This window comes from Dromiciops gliroides, chromosome 1 (assembly GCF_019393635.1).
Source record: "Dromiciops gliroides isolate mDroGli1 chromosome 1, mDroGli1.pri, whole genome shotgun sequence".
In the NCBI taxonomy this organism is placed as follows: domain Eukaryota; kingdom Metazoa; phylum Chordata; class Mammalia; order Microbiotheria; family Microbiotheriidae; genus Dromiciops; species Dromiciops gliroides.
Genome location: NC_057861.1, coordinates 224,951,589 through 224,974,140, shown reverse-complemented (window position 1 = coordinate 224,974,140; position 22,552 = coordinate 224,951,589). Strand labels below are relative to the sequence as shown.

General features: G+C 35.5%; 1 protein-coding gene across 10 annotated transcripts in view; it reads left to right on the top strand.

Annotated features, from left to right (window-relative positions):
- Window positions 1-22,552, top strand: part of PTPRM (protein tyrosine phosphatase receptor type M) — a 1,039,589-nt gene that overhangs the window by 909,754 nt on the left and 107,283 nt on the right. For all 10 annotated transcript variants that reach the window (XM_043975661.1, XM_043975656.1, XM_043975655.1 and 7 more), the window contains one exon: window positions 8,630-8,666. In XM_043975661.1, the coding sequence (XP_043831596.1) occupies window positions 8,630-8,666 (37 nt within the window). The remainder of the gene's footprint in view (window positions 1-8,629; window positions 8,667-22,552) is intronic.

Below are 22,552 nucleotides of genomic sequence, written 5' to 3'. Positions count from 1 at the left end.
GACTGAATGTGCCATTTGTTGGAGCTCTTATCAAAGGAATTGTTGGTAACATTTGGATTTCACTAGATTTCCCTTTATATCATTTCCACCTCTTAGATTCTATGACAGTAATAAATTGTGGCTGAATCAAATTGAAGTGAATTGACATTGCCTCATAAATCTGAGTATTTGTCAACAGAAATATCGTTCCTTTCTCCAAATCAATCTGTTTCTTGGAGAATTTGTCAGTACTGCTCTATGTTGCCCTCCCTGATGTGGACTAAGAATATGTTATTTTCATTTTGTGTCAACAACTTGGCATAATTCCACATCTTAAAAAACTCTGTTTGCATATTAATGTGACAAAACTCTGTAATTCCTAATACAGTGATTTGCAATCTCTTGTCATTGCGGCACTTTAAAGTTGCCTTCAAAGTAGTGTGCAGCTGTTAACTAGGACTTCTAATGCAAGCAAGACATTTCATCAAATATGTACGCTGTTTAATTATTGAAGACTGCTTCCTTGTTCATTCTGCATCATGTTAACTTAATGTTTTACATTAGAATAAATTCTTTAACAGACAGTATGTTTTCTGCTGAAAGAATGAATGGAATCAAAAGTCGACTGGAAATCAAGGGGCAGTCAGCATTACCTTTAAAGCCAGAATTTGCAGAAAACAAACTTGAACATCCCCACCATTCCTGAGAAAAAGGCCATATCTATCTTGGTCTAAAGGCAAGAATATGCGGCTTGGAGTTAGAAAATCTAGGTTCTAGCCCTTCCACTTCTTCAAAGTAATTTGGTTCTCCAACATAGACTCTGGAAACCTTAGTTTCCTCCTTAGTAAAATTAGGATGGAAATAGTGTTGTAAAGAAAATTCTTTGTAAACTGAAAAGCTATATGGACTATTATAATGTACATCATATATTGTTTATTACATTGTTGCTATGCATTGCTGTCATCATTTATAATTTCCTAGAGACTTTTACATAAAGGATTTATCCTTAACATTGTCACCTTCAAATAAGGGCTTTTATTTCCTTTATCTCCTTGTCAGTTATTTTATACTGAGGATTCTTATTCAGTTATATGAGTTATACTGCATAGTTACTCAGGTCCCCTGCTATCTCTGAAATTCTGTGATTTTGTAAGTCAGGATCATTAGTTTAGTATTACCTGCAGAGTCTCAAAGTTTTAAATATTTATCTTGGAAGTGTGCACAGAACAGTGCATTTTGTACTTATTTCTGGAATTCCAGGGATGATTATTTGAAAAGCAGGTCATGCCCCAAGCATCAGATAAAACCCAAACCCAGACATACTGTGATAACCAAGAACTCAGATGACAAAACAAATTTGGCTTTTGAGATTAGGAAATTCTTACTGGACTTGACAGGAATTGTCCCTCCTTAAAACACATTTCATTCATTTCAACAAATAGGTAATGAGCATCTATTCTAAAAAGATAGTCCCTGGCCTCAGAGCCCTTCTTCCTCTTAAGATTAGACACATATGCAATTAACTAGAATTCAAAGAGATTGTAATAAATGCTACATGAGTGACACAAACTAAGTGCTTTGGGTTTTAGAGAGATGCTGAGATTATTTGTAGCTAGTGAGATAGGAGAAGGCATTATGAAAAATGTAATATTTGAGCGGGTCAATGGAGGATGGATGAGATTTCAAGGAGATGAAGGGAAAGTGTTCAGGATAGAAAGAATGATATGAGAGAAGACACAGAGACAGTAAAACACAAGTTACTTTGAGGGAACATACATTAGCTAGAGTAGGGTTCCTATAGAAGAGTAGTGGGATATGAGACTAAAAAGATTGATTGGAGCTACTTTATGAAGGTCCTAAAATGTTTATTGCTAAGAAATTAAGTAAGTAAGAAATTAGTAAGCAAAAAGGTTCTTTTGAACAAGGGGATGAGTTTCTAGGGTGTGTGTGAGCAACCACTACTTAAGCATTTTGCCCAGTTCCATTTTGTAGTATACATAGCACATCATCTATATATGAAGGAACATGTGTGTGTGTTTGTGTTTAAGTAAAAAAGCACAGACAAGCATACAAGAATTTTGATAATCTTAATGTCCTATCAAAAGTTCTCCAATATGTTTCATTACATTTGAGCATCTCAGTATGATAGGTAAAGAAAACTCACTAAGCAAACTTCTGGTAAGATGACCAAGCAAGTGCCCATGATTAGAGTACCTCTTTTTTTATTAACTCCAAACAGTAACAAATGAACAAAATAAAATAAAAGAACAACAAAAAGGGAAGAAAGAGGAGAAATCCTCACAAGAAAAAAAAACTGATGAAAACTAAGAGTAAGACTAAAAAAAAGAACATGAATAAACACAAAAAGAGACCCCTGTGCAATGCATAAATAATACAGGTTAAAAGAATGGGAGAAATCTTACAGTGTAGCACTTTACAGTGGGGTCATTCATCTGACTTACACTGACAGGTTGGGTCCTCGAAAGGGTGTAGCAGTTAGGTGATACAGTGGATAGAGAGCTGGGCATAGAGTCAAGAAGAAGTGAGTTCAAATCCAGCCTCAGACCCTTAGCAGCTGTGTGACTCTGGGCATGACACAGCCTCTGCCTGCCTCAGTTTTCTAATTTCTAATCTGTATAATGTGCATAATAATAGCACATACCTCCAAGGTTATTCAAAAATCTATACTTAAAAGCCACCAGGGAAAGACTGAGAGATTGGCCACTCAGACCTTTCATGTGCACACTCAGTTCAGGCTCATCCTCCCCTCTGTCATCAGCACCTCCAAAGCCAATAAGAAGACTTTTCATCATAATATAGTACTAATCCTGAGTCATTGTGATCAAAATTGGTGACTGAAATACCACATGTTAAATTGACAGCAGGCATAGAAAATCTGGGCATACTTCAAGGACTGAGTCCTCATTGGTTAGTCCCCACCATTATAACAGAATGAACAACACTATAACAGAACCTGAGATCTTATTTTGAGAACTTCTAGAGTAGTTTAGAAAGTCAGTAAGAAATATTAAGGGAATATCTAGAATCTGTAATAATCAAAATTTGAAATGAACACAAAACTACAACCATGAGAATCCCTATCATACAACTTTATGGAAAAAAACTAATAAAACAGTAGGATTTCTGGGTAATAGAAGGGCCCAGAACAAACAAAAAATTCAAGATAGAAAAATAAGTAGGAGAGCAAATTTTTGAAATATCATAAATAACTGACATATCAAAAAAAACCCATCAGTTTTAAAAACATAATACTAATAGGAAAGATAGAGCTAAAGTATGATATGTATATAAGTGAGGGAAATTGCCTAATGTCAGAAAATGCCTGTCTTGCAAATAAGGGTATTTTCCATCATAAAACAAAAAAATTTTCAAAAGATATCAGAAATTATCCTTCTTTCTACTAAAGAATCTAGAGGCAGGCATAGCATTAATTTGTTTTAATTTATTTATGTAAAGTTGCTCTCTAGCTATACTGTCTAAAAATCTAATGAGTGGTTGTCAGTAAATTAGAAGCTTTAGCAAGAGTTTAGACTTTTAAGCATTTATTAAGGAGCATAAGAATTTGGTGAAGAGAGAGAAAGAGGCCTAGATGCCTAGAGCTATCTATCTCAAGGAGCCAACATTTCTAGCTCCCCTCCCCATAAGGTCCCCATGAAAAAGAGAGAGCCTCACCCCTTCTTTGTCCCACAAGCCTCCTGTCTAAACTGGAAATATCAAATGTCACTTCCTGACGCCAAGGAACTAACCTTCCAAGCCACATGGCTTGCCCTCAGACTTTCTCCTCATGTCAGAGCTTTTCTACAGCAACTCTCCAACAGGTGGCGTCACTCCAATGGTCACATTTATTTAGAATTTTCCCCACCCTACTTGTAAAAACAATCTGTAACATTGATTTTTATAACTTTGTGTTCCAAATTCTCTTCCTCCCTCTTATCCCTCTTAAGAAATCAAGCAATTCAACATAGAATTAATTTGACTTGCAAATTGACAAAGTATCACAATTTAACAAGGTAAACCTAACTTACAAAGCAAAGATGAGTAAACAATTATTCCATACTATAAGAATGTGATAAAACTGAATGTGAAAGTTTGAAATTCCTATCTCAAAGTCCATAGAACTTGAACTTAGGTGATCTAGATTCGGTGTCCAGCTTTCTTTCCATTCTCTTTCCCATTCTGTTCCATTTGAAAAGTAACAACTGAACAAGAACACATGGAGGTCTAAAGGAAATGATGCACAAAGAAATCATTCCTTGAAACTGGGAATCACAAGTAAAGGTCAATCAAATAAAGAGGTAGGATGCTGAGGAGGATTAAGTGATTCCTAAACATATACTCATATCTGGATCAGGTGGAGAAGATTTTATAAAAAATATGCCAGCAAAAGTAGGACCCAAGGAACTGTGTGCATATATTGAGGGGATGGGAGAAACAGCTAAGGAATTACAAAAGCCAGTTAATAAAAACCAGGTAATAGAGAAGCCAAGGAATAAAATCCAACTGCTATACAAAAGACAAAATATAAGATTCTTTGTGCTACTTCTTTAAAAAAAAACTAGCTAGGAATTAATGAAAGGAAAAATAAAATTAACCATTATAGCCTTGAATGATAATGGTTTGAATTCACCCATAAAATGTGAGTAAATTGCAAAAGGAATTAGGAAATAGAATTCAACAATTTACTGTCTATAAGAAACATGCCTAAATTGAGAGTGATTCAGTAATTAAAGTCTACTATGAATCTAAGATGCTTTAACTAGAACCTACAAAGTAAAAGTTGCAACAATATATAATTTTGTGTTATGCTTTAACATGTCTGGATCCATCCGGAAAAACAAGCAAGGAAAATATATTATTGTTAAAATCACCACAGAATATGAAAAATGTCATTATATGTGCTAAATAGCATAGAAGCTAAGTTCTTAAAGGCAAACAAATGCCTAAACCTACATGATAAAGTTCAAAATTGTTGGCAATTTTGGTATTTTTTCTAATAGGGCCATTATAAATCTTCCAAAAAGAGAAATAAGGAGGAAGCTAAAAAATTGGAGACAGTATTTGAAAAATTAGATTGAATAAACTTATGGAGACTAATAATAGGAATCTTAGAAAATATACATTTTCTCAGGTGCCTATGATGCTTAAAAGAGATTATGTGCTATATGGCCTGAAGTACTAATAAAGGCAGAAAGGGAAAAACTTAAACATTTCCTTAACAGATCATACCACATTAAAAAAAAAAAATTAATCGGGGGCAGCTAGATGGTGCAGTGGTTAAAGCGCTGGCCCTGAATTCAGGAGTACCTGAGTTCAAATCCGGCCTCAGACACTTGACACTTACTAGCTGTGTGACCCTGGGCAAGTCACTTAACCCCCATTGCCTTGCCAAAAAAAACAAAAAACAAAAAAAAATGTATCAATAAAGGAAACAGGAACAAAAGTGTCAGACACAAATTAAAACAAAAAATCCTTAATAATGAGAAAATAAATCATAAAAATAATTGAATATTAGGTTAAAGAAAATGATAATAGTAATTGAACAAAAATTTATGAAAAACATCTAAAATAGGCCTTAGAGGAAAATATGTCTCTTGAAAACATATTAATAAATGAGAAAAAGATGAGACTAATGAGTTAAGCATGCAATTAAAAAGCTAGAAAACAACCAATTAATAATCCTCCAAAAGTACACAAGTGGTTTTGAAAATTAAATGGGACATAAACAGAATCAAAATAAAAACAATTAAGCAATGAGGCAAAAAGTTTTTAAATGCTAATAAAATTCTTTGAAAAATTAGCTAATTTAGTTTGTGTTTTTTTTTTTTAAGAAGAAAAACAGACTACCAAAATCAAAAGTGAGAAGAAAGAAGCCATAATCACTTGAGAGGAAATAAAAAATATAATCAATGAGTCAAACCGTATTCTTAATAACCTAGATTCATGTCCTGGACTCTGTCTGACATGTGTGTGTGTGTGTGTGTGTGTGTATGTGTGTGTGTGTGTGTGTGTGTGTGTGTGTGTGTGTGTGTGTATAGTGGGAAAGATACAATAAAGAATAGATATGTGTGTACATATATATGTAGATATAATATGTGTACACACATATCTATTCTTTGTTGTCTCTGTCCCACTACATGCCTTCATACACACACACACACACACACACCTACAAACACACACACACAGAATGTAAGCTGCATAGAACAATTGAGAATTTGTAGAAGTCATTTGATTTACTATATTTGTATCACTATCCTATCATAACACTTGTAACATAATAGGTGCAAATAAAAAGAATAAAAAGGGAAAGGAAGATGTGAAAAAGAGGAGGTAAGAGGAAGGTAGGAAAAAAGAGAAAAGACAGGAGAGCAAGGGAGAGGAAAAAGGCAACAAAACTAAAAACAAACAAAATTGATGATTTTTCTGGAAAAAAAAACAAAATATTTGAATTAACAAGAAAAATATCCACTAAGTATATGCATTTATAATGAAATTCAGAATTTTAACCTGGTATGAACTAATGTTAAGCTGTAAGGTTAAGAGCCATTTCCAAATACATTAATAGTGAAAAGGATTAATTGTACATATAAACAATTTGCCAATGTCTATTCCTTTAATTTCCCTTTCATTGTTATTACTAGAATTTCTGAAACTATTATACTAAGTAGAAGTAGAAAGAGTGGGCATCCTTGCTTTTCTCCCGTATTTTCTGGAAAAACTAATATCTCTCCTTTCCAAATAATGTTAGCATTTAAATTTAGGCATATAAATTTTATCATGGTAAAAAAAATCTGCACAAAAAATAATTTAAAGGATGAATACCTTCAACAAAATTAACAATATACAGAAAAAATCCACAAAGCTCATTAGAAATTTTATATTTTAATAACAAAAAATTAGAGGAAATGATAGACAATTCCCATTCAAAATGACTATAGAATGAATAAAATATTTAGGAGTCAACTTAATCATACTTAATTAAGACACATATAATTACAAAATACTCTTTATAGATTTCAAGGGAGTCCAATAACTGGAGGGACATTCACCCCTTGTGGTTGAATCATACTATATGATAAATATTAATATGTTACCTGTTAATTTACAGATTTATTACTATACCAATCAAGTGATCAATAGCTTAATTACTATAACTACACAAAATAATAACAGAATTATTTGGAAAAATGAAAGGCCTAGATGGGAGGAGGGAGTGGGAATAAAAAAGAAATAACAGTTACAAACCTTAAGCACTTAAAGCTATACTCATCAAAATTGTTAGTGGTTAAAAAATGTTTAAAGTAGGTCAGTGGAAAAGAATAGATTAGCAAGTATCAAAAATAATCAAACTCAGGAGGCCATGGTTCAGTAAGTCCAGGAACATAAACTACTTGGAGAATTCCCTATTTTCCAAGAACTGCTGGAAAAATTAGAAAGCAGTTTGGCAGAAAATAGATTTAGATCATCAACTCATATAATAGACAGCAATAAGTTCCTAGTTGACATGTGACCTTAATATTGAAGGCAGTAGTCTTTAAAAAAAAAAAGCAGAGTGGAAAGAAGTGCTTTTCACAAATGTTTCTAGATGTAGTGTCTGTAAACAAACAATGGTTAAAAGGCATCATAAAAGAAGAAATATACAATTTTAATTCCATAAAATTTTAAAAGCATTTTATAAAGAAAGAAACACCAATGTGGCAAGAATAAGAATAAGAAGGAAAACTGTCTGTGGGAGTGAGGAAAAGTGACAGGGATTCTTATGTCAAACCTCATTGCTTATGATATTAAATTCCATCATATACACATATCATAATTTGTTTAGTTCAGTCATTTCCCAATTCCCCCTTGTAGTACATAGCTGAATGTCCAGTTTTTTAGAGATTTAAAATAAGTCTTCAAAGTCTCTATTGTATTATTTATACTTTTCTACCAATTTGGAGGTGGAGGGAAAATAATTGAAAGCATTAGGGTTCAAGATAAAAGAGGATCATGTTCGCTGTAAGTTTCTGTGAGCCCACCCTGTCCTTTCCCAGTTCTATCCTCCTAGGTAATTAATTCTCCGGTGACTTCCCATCTTCTTTCTCATTTGCCATCTGATATCAGAGATAGGGTACCAGGTGTAGGTGCTGCCCCTTTAAATTCCTGAAGTTTGCTAGTTGGTGTCACAACCTTGACATCTAATTTAAGAACGTCTGTTAGTATTAACATTAATATAACTATCTACACTGATAGAACAGCATGTGGGTTAAAGCTTTGGCAAGTTGCCAATAATAATCCCAACCAAATAAAATCCTATTGTACATTCCCAGCCAGTTTGTACTATAATGAGGGCCAATGATGTACTATTTCAGAGAATCCATAAGTTGTTGGTATTTATTGCTCGTCTGTCACCTCACAGTTGGCATGATTAAGTTATTCATGCTTCCCTTGAAATCATCATGACTCTGAGATTTGACGTCCCTTCCTTTGTTAAAAGAAAGTCAAAGTGTTTGATATGTTCAGTCTCACTGCTGAATATGTTAGCTCCTCATATTTGCATGTGAATTCATTTCAGCAAATTTAATAAATGGCTTAGATACCACATATGGATTTTGAGTTTGTCAAAGAAGTCTTCTCTTATTTTTTTTAGGGTTATCACCGGCCCAATCACTATATTGCCACGCAAGGTAAGCTGATCACAGCCTTGATGTCTTTTTCTTGCTGTGTAACTTCTTTTTTTCTTATTTCCTTCCCTGTGGGACAGTGGATGAAATTAAGATGTAAAATATTTTGTTTCATTTTAGTCATTAGTTCTTTTTTTTTCCCTTTCATAAATACCTTGGATTAGAAGATTTAGTTAATTCTAAATTTGAAGATCCTTAGAAGAGAGGCTTTCTGTATATTTTGTATGTACTTTCTACTGGGTCTTAGAGAAATCCATCTATAATTTATAATCTCAGAGAATTCCCTGAATCTCAGGGAGATTAGGGGAATATATGCTCATTGTCACACTACTACTATATGTCACAGTGTTTGAACCCAGGCCTTTCTAATTCCGAGTTCAAAACCCTATCCATAATGTCACTTTATCTCTCTGATTTCATTAGTGAATTAAAACTTATGCTTCAGGTTTCTCATTTTTGCAAAAAGCTTGTGGTGCCCTCTCTATCTCTTTTTATTAATTGTTATTAGCAATTAATAATTACTATTATCAGAAAACTAGAGTTTTACTTGGGAAAAAAGTATTGCCTTAAATACACCTAGCAATAGATACTGGAGAATGTAATTAGAAACAGAGAACTAGTCTGGGAACTCAAGAAACATTTTCCCTAGAAAAGTAGCTCACTCCAAATGAATTTTGTCCAACTTTAATTTAAGGCTTTCTGTAGTATAAAGTCACATGATTATAGCAAGACAGTGTGATACATTGGAAGAAAGACTACTCTGGAGAAAGATGATCTGGATTCAAATTCTACCTTTGAGGCCTAGTGCCTATTTAACTTCCAGTAAATCACTTAACCTCCATGACCCTTACTTTTCACATATGTGAAATGAGGGAGTTGGAATAGATAACATTTGGAGTCCCTTCCGGCTCTAGCTTTAAGATCCTTTGATTCTGAGGCCCCCAGTGTATTCCTCTAGTATTTTTGGTATATCAGGAGAAAACAAAGTAAGCCCCCAGCAGATTGGATGGACCTGAATGATGAAGAGATATACACAAGTACACCCAAGGTGAGCAGCCATGGATAGATTGCTGTAAAGCTCATGGCCTCAGAAGGGACAACTTTAGAAAGGGACACCCACATCTATTTGATTATTGTCAGAGTATTTATTATAATATCATGAAACCATAATGACTGAGTCCTCACTTGTAGGTCATTTCTTGACTCTGACTCTTTGTCATGTTTGCCACAGCATTTCTTCTAGACCTTCTCTCATCAAGCCTCTAACACCACTGCTCTCTTTAATATTTCCCCAGATAACCTCTACCCTTGCTTTACTAGAAAATATCAAAGGCAACTAATGTGGACTCCTTCAAAATACCTGCCTCCAAAATTCTATCTTCACTTATTCTCTACAGTCTCAGAGTATGAAATGGCCCTTCTTGCCAAAACTTTCCTTTCTAGCATTACTCATAAAGAGGTCTTTCACCCCTCTCATATCCTACATCAGTCATCCCCCTTTTCTATTTTATCTCTTTTTCTCAACTGCTTTCTTTTCCTAAGTCTACAACACATCTCCCTTTTATGTGGGTAAAAACTGCCATCAACCCTTCCAATTACTGTCCTTTTAGAGAGGATAGTCTCTTAATGACTCAGATCAGGGCATTGACCAAAAAAAGATTCCAGAGGACTTGTTTTAATACATACTGCTCACCTTCTGACAGCAAAGTGAAAATTCAAGATATAGAATGAGACATCAAAATATCTTCTGTAGAATGTAGAATGAATTTTTTGTTTGTTTGGGTTTTTTTTGCGGAGCAATGGGGGTTAAGTGACTTGCCCAGGGTCACACAGCTAGTAAGTGTCAAGTGTCTGAGGCCGGATTTGAACTCAGGTACTCCTAAATCAAGGGCCAGTGCTTTATCCACTGCGCCACCTAGCCGCCCCTAGAATGAATTTTAGATAGGACCAATGTAGTTCATTTGTTTTGCCTAATTATATATATTTAGAATAAGTGTTTTTCTTTCTTTCTTTTCCCAGTGGGGGAAAGAAGAAGAAGAGAGGAAGAGAAAGTGAATACTTAATTGAAAAAATAAAACATTTGAGAGGGGAAGAGTGTAGTTTGATGCCTCTTCTTCCTTAGATAACATTAGCACCACCCTCACAGGGTCATGGTGAAAATCAGATAAAGTCATGTATGTAAAGTTATTTACAATTTTTAAAGCCTACATAAAATGCAGAATATAGTTTAATAACTGTATAATATATCAACATAATAGTGTGATACATTAGTATCACATATTAATATAGTACAACTACTGTTATTAGTACCTACTCAGTCTCAGGTTCATTTGGCTTCCTTCCATCCATACTACTTTTCTGAATCTACTTTCTCTAAGGTCACTAACTTTCTTAACAAGTTCAGTGACCTTTTTATGGTCTCCCCCCCACCTCTGTGTAACATTTGATATTGCTGGCCTCAGTATTCTCTTCCCCTTGTCTTTTGTGACATTGAAGAATCATAGTTGTTTATTTTTTATCCCTCCCTCTAAATGTTCCTTCTGTCCCCTATATTTCTCCTCCTCCTCTCACCCTTTAAATATCAGCCATGCCCTTGGCATTTTCTTCATGGAAAGATAGTATCTGCTAACTTTCTAGGCATTCCCATCTCCTTCCATAGCTTGAGTCATTTTCCTAACACAAATGATTCCTAGTTCTGTATCAATATCTACAACTTCTCCACAGAGCTCTATTGCCATATTTCCAACTGCCTATTAGATATGTCTGTTGGATGTCCTGCTCTCCCCTCTGATTCAATATCTCTAAAACTGAACTCATTATCTTCTCTCCTAAATTTCCTCCAAACTTTTCTATTTCTATTAATGGCACTACTACATTACCAGTTAACCAAGTTTGAAAGCACAGAATCCTCTTTAACTATGCTGTCTATAAAATCAAGCAGCTAGGCATAACAGTGCATAGAGTGTCAGGCCTGAGGTCGAGGAGATGCATCTTTCCAGAATTCAAATCTGTCCACAGACACACACTAGCAGTATGACCATGGGCAAGTCACTTAACCCTTTTTGCCTTGGTTTCCTTATCTGTAAAATGAGCTGAAGAGAGAAATGGCAAACCACTCCATTTTCTTTACCAAGAAAACACCAAATGGGGTCACAAAGAGTCAGACATGTCTAAAATAACAACTCTATAAAGATCATAGGTCATTTTAGAACTGGAAGGGACTTTACAGATAATCTCATCCCACCCAGTCATTTCCATATGAGGAAACAGACCCAAGAAGTGAATTGAATCACCCAACTTCATATAGGTAACATGGCAGTAACTACAATTTATCCCTCCTGCTGACTCTGAATTCAGTTTCCTTTTTTACTGTTGTAGTAATAGCTAACATTTATGTTATACTTTAAAGTTTTCAAAGTGCTTAATACCTCTCTCCTCTGATCCTTTCACCATTCTCATGAGGTAGATATGTAGATATCATTTACAAACGAGGAAACTGAGACTCTGAAAGGTTGCTATTTGCCAATAGTCACACAACTCACGGACAGGGGAGAATCCAATTCTAGTGTTTGGTGACAGTTTAGTACCCTTTGTCCTGTACCACAGAGCCCTTATCATTCACACCAATAATATTCAATTAGTTTGTCACTCCTGTCAATTTAAGCTTAACAGTATCTCTCCATTCTCTCTACAACCTATTAAAGACCCTTATCTTCTCTTTCCACTATTGTAATTGCCTCCTAATGAGGAGTGTTGTGAGACTAAAAGGAGAAAAATGGGTGTAAAGTACTTTGCAAACCTTAAAGCACTATATAAATGACAGATATGATTATTATCAATATTATTCTACTAAGCCTCTAGTCTAATGATGACTTCATTCCCTAATCTTTCTACTGTACTGCTATTGAACTCAAAACATGATTTAGAACAATATCAAGGTGTTCTGGTGAAAGTTTACAACCAGTATTGGGGGAAAGGGAGTAAGTGTATGCATACACATGCTCTTAAATTTAATCTGCATCATTAACACTTTCTTAAGTCTGGACAATTAACAAAATAAATCAAGCATGGATTTGGATTGCTGATTCCTGAAGTATAAATACTCACATTGGAAATCTAACAAATAGCTCTTTGCCATGGTAGAGTTGGCTACAACACACCTCTCCTTCTAACAGTTCTTTCTGACTATAGTCATTCCTCCTTCAAACTATCCTTCACCACTACTAACCATATAATCTTGTTATGCCATTGATCCCATAACTAATTTTCTGAATAACCTTCTTTGGCTCCTCATTGCCTACAGAATCAAATATAAATGCCTTATCCTGTTACTTAAAGCCCTCTGCAATATTATATGTTTTATTTTACAATATTATATATTCCAGCACAACTGGACTACGTTCTATCACTCATTCTCAAATTTTCATCTTCCTCTTCCATGTGTTTACTCATGCCTTTCTCATGCTTGGTCTTTTCTAACATCCTTCCCTGCCTGTTGAAGTCATCCCTGTATCCCTGCAAGACATAGCGCAGTTATTGTCTTCACTTTGAAATCATCTCTGACTCCCTCAGGTTTCCCACCAAGCTTTAACTACATTTCTCCTTTTCATTTTTCATATGCTCCTTTGAATTAGTTATATGTACACATGTCTTCCCCTCTGTAGGACTATTTAATTTTTTTCATTTAATAATTTAATTATCAAATGTTTATTTTTTCTCCATAACTCCCCCAATTGAAAAGAAAAAGATAAAAATAAAATTATTTTAGCAAATTTGCATAGCCAAACAAAGAAAATTCCCCCATTGTCCATGTCTAAAATTGTAAATCTCATTCTATATCTTGAATCAGTCACTTCCTGTCAGGTGGGTAGAATGTTTCATCATTAGTCCTCTGAAATCATAGTTGGTCATTCCATTGATCAAAGTTCTTAAGTCTTCCAAATTTGTAAGCTTCTTGATCGCCTTAACCAAGTCAAATCCATCTTTGAGATGACCTATATCCATAGGTTCTCTGTAGTTTAGAATTCATACCAAAGAGACTCATTACTTGAGGCAATTATACCATCCCATTTGTTGTTGCTATGTAACATGCCTCATTTCCTCATCACTTTTTAAAAGAATTTTTAGAGGGAAAATATCCACACATACTTTAAAGATATACTGAATTAAACTTTAGAAAGAAATCCTAATTTTTAATGTCTCTCAAATGTCAGTAGCCATTTTGCTGGATAGGCCATAGAAATATCCTAATTTATTATGCTAGTTAGACAACCTTCCATGTGAGCTGGATCATTGGTGAAAACATGAAATCAATGAGATCATGGGTTTATTGGAGTATTGGAGTAAAAGTACCCTCCAGAAAAGTCCTGTGGAGGAAAGCCATCATAGGTTCTTGAAGACTAAGCCAAGAGTGCGAGCCTAAAATAAATGAGTCAGTCAACAAATATTTATTGATTGCTTTGTGCCCAAAACTATGCTAAATGCTGGAAGTACAAATACAAAAAAAAAAAAAAGACAGTCCATACCCTCAAGGAAATTGTCTTCAAATGGAGGAAGACAGCACATAAAAGTAAGGTGAAAAGGGGAAACTGGGAAAGGGAATGAGAGGGATGTTAGAAGAGAAATATGAGACCTGGCTGAACTGGGCACCCTCCCTAGATAGGGTACATTCATTCTGTGAATTCCAGCACTGGAGGAAAGCTGAAGGTCTGAAGTACAACCTATACAACTTAGAGAGGAGAGGAGTGAGTCTTCCCAAACTAGAAAGAAGTCAAATTTGGCCCCTGGTGATGGAGTGTATGTCTGTTCATTTCATAAGCCAAGGACCCGCTTAACTAAGTGTGGAACAACCTCATCTTCAAAATGGCTGGCCACAAGTTGATGAATTTTTCAGCCACATGAAGCATGAAGGCATATTCATATGAGTCCAGCATCACTGCAGAGGGTATTCACACTGATGAATTCACAGCTCTATCACCATAAGACAATATCTATTCCCCCGTTCTTATAAGTTCCAAAAAACCTTTCCACTTTATTTCTCCTGAGCTATTTATTCATAGGCACAACTCACTTTTTATATTGCTTGTTTTATTTTTTATCAAGATAAAGCGCCAGATGCAAAAGAAAAGAAGTATCTCATCAATGGTTGATTGTCTTAGTAAATTACTTGATGAATATTACAAACCTAAAACAATAAAACATTCTATATTTCTCCACATGCAAAGGACATAGATTAAATAAGAAGTCATTTGTGACAATTTATGTTCCAGGGAAAAAAAATAGTATTAGAGGGTCACTCTTCCTGCCTGGCTTCTAGAACTTGGGTAGTTTTCCTTCCTAATAAATATAACATTATTTGGTATAGAGGCCTGAAGAAAAACAGTCTAGACAGTCTGTCTAGTTAAATTCTTTTCTCAAACTTGCTTCACTTTAGAATGAGAAACAGCACATAAGAAAAGGTCATAGTTTAACATTTTCCTAAGGTAAATATTTCTATTGTGGTTCTTAAAAGATGTACAACATTGCAAATATATATCACTAGGGGGAAAATAAGGTCTAACATTTTCACAAGAGAGGAGAAAAAAATGTTTATAAAAGTTCAATATGCATTTGGCTTTGAATCTGTCCTTTTGGAGATGGAGAGGAGAGTTGGACCTGAACACCCAAATATGCTTCTTGCCAATTTGGATATGTTATCTAGCTTCTAAACTTCTAGCCAGAGCCCTAAATCCAAGGGCCCTACTCATGCTACTCAATGACTTTAACAGAATATAGTCAGAGCAATTCCAAAGCCCTGGCAGGGCATTTGGAAAACTAAACTCTAGATAATTTCCAGTAAAATTCTTAAAAGCATTTTAAAGGACAAAGAGATTATTTCACTCCTCTCTTTTGATGCGTAACTTGGGATTTGAATCCCTCACAATCATCATGTTGAAAGGAGTTCCCAGGTGCAGCTAAATCACCTAATTTTGTTTAAACGCATTCACTTTTCCTAAAGATAATTACCCTTAGGGGTGGTCACAATTAAAGTAAAATTTTACTCATTTGGACTAAAATTTCAGTCTTCGCTGTAAATCCCAAGTGCACAAATTTTTAAAAGTGAACCCCTTTCATTATTTTGAAATAGAGGGTGATGACTTTGTATGTTTTGAGAAATATGGGACTCTAAGGGATCCAAAGAAAAATAAATAAGTATGGATCTTTCAAATAAGCATGTTTATTACTTCTCTGAAAAGTTTGTTTCATCAAGCTATTATTTAGACCTTATCTAAAGGTACCCTCTGTGAAACTGAAAAACACATATGGCTCTGTATTTAAAACCTCACTTGAAGTCAACACTTGGCACATCATTGAACAAAATAATCTCTGTTTTCACACCATTCATAAAGTCTTGCATAGTTTTGATACATGACTAAAAACCCCCTTGTCTAGAATCTTAACAGCTATATCTTGCTTTAATGAGTTAGATGCTTTCTTAAAATCAATAAATGGTAAATGCAACAAGATGAGATATTTTTCTGTTTCTTAGTTGTGTGATTGTGAAGATGTGCTCTTCTGTAGAACATTTCCTACCTATTTCTTTCTCATTATTTTTTCATCAAGGATGCCCTCATTTCATGCACAGATGAAGGTTTTATGGAAATAAGAACTCAGACTCATGGGATAGTAGTTCCTCACTAATGTCTTCTAGGTTAAGGAGGGGCATCAGAAGTGATGCACTGAGAAAATTTGAAATGTCTTGTAAAATCACCTTGGAATGCTTTTAAAGTTATCACCTCCAGTACAGACAACTTTATGCACAGACATTCTGTCCAACTTCATCTTAAATGCTTATTCACTCATCAGCTAACCAAGCAAACATTTATCAAGAAGTTACTTCATGCCAGACACTGGGATTAGAAGAACAAGAATCAGACACAACCCTTGAGGAACTTACATTCTGCTGGGGAAAGGGCAACATGTTTACATTTAAATACATATAGAGTAAGTACAAAAAGTTAGTATATACACCTACCATATGTATGAGGTGGTGATTCCACAGGCAGATAAATAGTACAATGGACAAAGCTCTGGGCTTGGAGTCAGGAAAATTGGAGTTCAAATCTTGCCTCAGGTAATTACTAGCTGTGTAACCCTGGACAAGTCACAAGCCTCCATGTCCTGATCTGTAGAGTTGGATTCGGTGGTCTCCATGGTCTCTTCCACTTTTAAACATATGATCCTCTCTCATATTATTATAAATAGATCACCATAAAAATTCTCACAGACCTGATTCTGGTTTCCTAGTTTCATCTCTAAATGATTGCTCCTAAAATAATATAGCTTAACTAGATCTCATTTGAAGCTCTTTGAGATTTTTTTTTCCTTTTCAATGGCATTTACTGTTAAGCTGTTCTGGTACCTGTGGGACATCAAGAGGCCCAAAGGAAGACCCCCAATGTGTGGGATAGACCCTTTATGAAAGAGGATGTGGGAAAGTATCACATAAGATGAGGGAGATGGGAGACATCCATGCAGACAGTACTATGAGAGGGATTGTGCACATTGATGAGTACACCCATCCATTGAAGTGAGACCATATGGCTCATAATCCTCCATCATCTCTCTTCCATAGTATGTGACAAACAAAGTTGTTCTCTTGTCACTTGTGGCAGCCATGACTTTATTTAACAAGGAGATTTTCTCACAGTGATCCCTTCATTTCTCTATTTAAAAAAAATAAATCATCATGCCTGTGAAGCCAGCTTGCCAATTAAAGAAGGTATAAATTTCTGATTGTGGCATTCAAGGCCTTCCACCATCTGGCTGCAACTTATCTTTTCAGTCTCATCACATGCTACATCTCTTTCCATGTCCTATGTTCTGAACAAACTAGACAACCCTACATTTCCATCTTGCCCTCTCAGTGCCTTTTCTCATGCTATCCCCCAGCCTCCAATGTACTTCTCCCTCTATGCCCACATCTGCAACTGATGGAGTTCCTTTCCTTCATTAAAGACTCAATTAAGGGACTACCTGTTTTATAAAGCTTTCTATAGCTCCTTCTGTTAGGTGACAGTGATCTCTCCCACCTTAGATTTCTCATAGTAGTTTGTCTGGATGGCCCCCCTTTGTATTTCACTCATCATATCTTTCATATTTATTTCTGTACAACTTCCCTTCCTCCCACAACCTTTTGACTGTAAATGCATGACAAACATGGCCAAAGGATCTATCAAGGTATTCACACCACTTAGAACAACACTTAGTGATTTGTACTTTGCAGGGATTTAATAGATGTTTGTTGAATTGCTTTGGATTGAATTGAATTGTGTTGAAATTAAGAAACAATTATTTATGAAGCACCTACTGTATGTCACGGCCTGGTAAGCTGTTTCAGAAGAAGGGTTAAACCAGGTTGAGGGCAACCGATAGGCCTCAAAACTGTTGGTGAGTTATAGGGATGTTTCCCCAAGCATGTGAAGAATTCCCTTGGCAGAATGGGTATCTGAGAAAAATTTGTTCCAATGGCTATGAAGGTAGCTGAAACATGTGTTGTGGAGTGCTCAAAGCTTGGTCAGGCATCAAAGATGCCAATGTCATCTAGTGCATCCCAGGCCATCTCCGGTCATCTTGATTTTTGTCCTGCCACTAGACTTCAGTGGTCCAGGAAGAGGAAGTGAGACTGATGACTTTGTGCAACTCTGACTCACTTAAATTCTATTCATGCACAAATCAAGATATCACCTGTGATATCATTAATCTTCTTGGAAAATGAAGGACAAAAGAAAAAACTATGCAAGGAACTGAGCTAAGTGATGGGTATACAAAGAAAGGTGAAAACAGCCCCTGTCCTCAAGAATCTCACAGTCTAATGAAGGAAACAACATGCAGACAGCTTTGTACAAACAAGATCTATTCAGGAAAAATTGGATATAGTCAACTGAAGGAAGATGCTAGCATTAAGAGGCTTCAGAAGTTAGGATTTCATCTGAGATTTGAAAGAACAGAGAAACCAGGAAGTATTAATGGCTATTTAGTGACTAAGTGTTTAGTATTTAGTTTTGGGTATCTTTGAAATTCCTTGTAGTGACAACTGTTTTGCATCAGCCAAACTTCTCTCAGGAGTCATTTTTATTCATGTCCTATTTTTACAGTTGGAAGCCAGCTAATATAAATGTATAAATTGAATTTTCACAGTTCCAATTAGCAGTATCCAAATTGATGAGTTATTATTGGATAAAATGAATTTTCTAGTTCCTAAAATTCCTGATAACAAGCATGATATTCTTTCACCTACTTCTCCTTTCCCCTCAATCTCTACATCTCTCTCCTCATGCAGAGAGATTATCCTTTGAAGAGAAATGTCATTAAGAGAAGTCATATCGAAGTCTCTGTGGAGTTAGTTTGATTGATATTTGTTTGTTCTGGTAGTCTTTGTCAGCTGCATTCAACACATCAAATGCTAATGAGGAAATATAATTTTATGCAGCTTAAAAATGGCAAATGTAATCAGTTTGTAATAGGCTACCAATCTCCCTTTAACAGAGCTGGGAGTTGCATAATTACCTGTTTATTAGAATATTGCTTGTTTTTCCAGTTCACTGTAGTTTGCACCTGACTCATACTTTCCAATTTGGAATCATGCATAAGACTACTGGATGTCACTCAGTGCTTGTTGTTGGGTGTTTTGTTTTGTTTTGTTTTTTCTGCAAGTGGCAGAAAATAGGAATTTTTAAAAATTTAATATGAAATAAAGAGACTGTGTACCCATTTGGGGAAATAAATTTGGACCCATGTTGTTCTGATTAGAAAATTAGCCTCTCTGTTCTGTTATGTGCCTCATGCATAATATAACCAATAGCCTGGGCATGCCATTAATGAAGAATCCTGATAATCTGCCATAATTGGCACTGACAGCTTGAATATGCTCATGGGTCACCTTTATAAAAAAGAATCTATTCTTAGAGCTCACTGTCATGGGCAATGGAAGGACTAATAAGCAGAGGCAATCTTAAAATCTTTCTTGTTTACTTCCTGCATTGATATGTCTTTAAAGGCTATTCACAACAGGAAGCTGGGAGCCTACATGGACTGCCAATTTAATGGCAATCAGCTTTATTCCCAGGATTTGGAAATAGAATGATTTTCAACAAACTTCTTTAATGTGGAGAAAAAGTAGTGAATTGTTATATCCTTGCCTCTTTTTTCTTTTTTAATGGTACTGATTTTTTTTTTCCACTAGTAACAGACTCTGACCTTTGACAATGATGGTAATGTTTCTATAAATTGAGTTGACCGCCTGTGAGCCAAATTTAATGATTTTTAATATGTTCTTCCTGTCTCTTCTCTCCGTTTAATTGTTTTCTGTTGTCTGGCTTATATACTGTTGACTTAGTATTAACCTCATTGTATCTGACTAGCTAGGCAGGATTAAAAATGTTACAATCAAGTTTTCCTTATTCAGGAAACTAATGACTATAAAATTGGTAGAAAGAAAGGAAGCTAAGGCAGGGGGGAGGAAGAGGGCAAGGTGTGAAAATCACATACATTCCTGTGAAACTACAGTAGGTACCATTACATAGTTGAGGCTTAGGAAGCAGTGTTCATTTTAATGGACAAATTCCCAAAGAGCTTGGCAGCATTTTGTTATTAACAATACCTGTTTTGTCTAAATCTTTGCAGTTTATAAAAGTGTTTTCTCATATGTTAGCTCTTTTGTTCCTCATCAAGACCCTTTGACATAGATGTAGTATTTTATCTCCTTTTCTGTAAAGTGGGGCAGGGCTTTATCTGATAATACATCCTCTGTGTAATTTATGCTCAAATGTCACCTCCCCGCCGTGATGCCCCCACTGATTTTTCCAGTTGTTAATGACCCACACATACACATACTCCCACAATAACATAGGTCATAAGCCTCAAATAACATTTTTGTCCCTCTGTAGTAGCCTGAATTAAATAAAAGGCAGACTGAGGCAATTTTCTGAGTAAGATATCCTTTATTAGCAGAGGCGTGCAACCTGGTAACAAAGGGTCTTGTTGGCTAACCTCCATTTGTGCCAAAAGACCCAGAGGGCTGGCTAAGCATCTTTTATAACTAGCTACATCATCCTTTTGATTGGCCTAACAGTACATCATTTGGACCTCCCCTGGCAAACATTAGGCAACCCTGATTGGTGGGCATTTTAATGAAGAGTTGGCCTAAGAATTCTCCACTCCTCCCTATCACTGGAGGAAAAGGTTAGGGAAAAGCAAGGAGGAAAAGGGCCCTTCCCAAGTTACTTAATGAGCAGATTACTTGGGGGCTAGGAGTAATTACCTTATTCTATTACACAGAGGTTGAAATGAGGAAATGGATAGGTTTACATAATAAATAATATAATCCAAGATTAATTTTCCTCATCTCTTCTGTACATTTTATATGATGCACATATCATATGTTATTACATAATGTAGTTAATCATGTATGCATATTTCCTCAATAGACTGTAAGTTCCATGAAAGCAAGGGACAGGTCTCATCTAAATTTTGTGTTTCCCCTAACACGTTTCCTAGTACTCTACACTCATTAGACCCTTAGCAAACCTTTATTGAATTGAATTGTTGAATACCTATTTTGCTACCTTGCCTAAAGCTACATACCCAAGATGTGGCCAAGATGGTAATAAGATCTGAATCTTCTGACTCCTTGGCTACTTCTTGTTCTACTATACTATACCTCTCACCCCTTAGGTTTTCTTTGATTTTTTTTTCCATTTCTAAAATTACATTTATAATCTGTTCCTCCTACTTCCCCTCACTGAAAGCAAAAAAGAAAGGTATGAAACAGAAAACCCTCATCATAAACATGCATCATTCAACAAAAACAAATTCACAAATTGGCTATACCCAAAAATATATGACTCTCTACATATTAAATTCATAAGTTCTCTGGGAGGAGGTGAGCAGTGTGTCTCATCCTCAGTTCTTTGGAATCATGGTTTATCATTACACTGATAAGAGATCTTGCAAAGTTGTTTTTCTATTTAATATTGTCATCATTGTATAAATTATTCTGGTTCTCATTTCATTCTGCATTTGTTCATAGAGGTTTTCCTAGTCTCCTCTGAAATTGTCCATTTCATTCATCTGACATAATTGGTTTAGACATTTGCCAATAGCGTACTCTCTTAGTTTACAATATGGGCTACCATAAAAAGAGTTGCTATGTCTATTTTAGTACATATAAGTCTTTTTCCTCTTTCTTTGAATTATAGGCATTATGGTCTTTAGTTTTGCAGAAAGAATGGAGGAATATTCCAAGTGGGAAAAGCAAAATGTGGGTACAGGTAAAGGGATCTAACTAAAACCATTGTTGTTGTTGTTTAGTCTTTTTCTATCATGTCCAACTCCTCATGGCCCTATTTGGGGTTTTCTTGGCAAAGATGATGGAGTGGCTTGCCTTTTCTTTCTCCAGTTCATTTTACAGATGAGGTAACTAAGGCAAAAAGGCTGAAGTGGCTTGCCCAGGGTGACCCAGCCAAATAAGTGTCTGAGGCTGGATTTGAACTAGGTCTTCCTGACTCTAGACCTGATGCTCTATTCATTGTGCCACCTAACTGCCCATAAACTGGAACAGTGCTTTATGGTAAAGGAAAAACCTTCATAAATAAGGAGTAGACAAGTAGATGAATGGCCTGAAATACTGAACTGAAGAACTTGACTTGGTATGAATGCAATAAAGACCTATTTGGGTTCTTGGATCCAAGAGAGTGACATGATAGAAAATGGTGTGTTTTAGAAAGATAACAGGGTAATAAGCAAAGATACCAGTAGTTGAGGCCTTTGTAAAAATTCAGAGGAGAAATGGCAAGGGCTGCAGATGGTGGTAAGAACTTTGTGCTCTACTTATTGCTATATAACCTCCC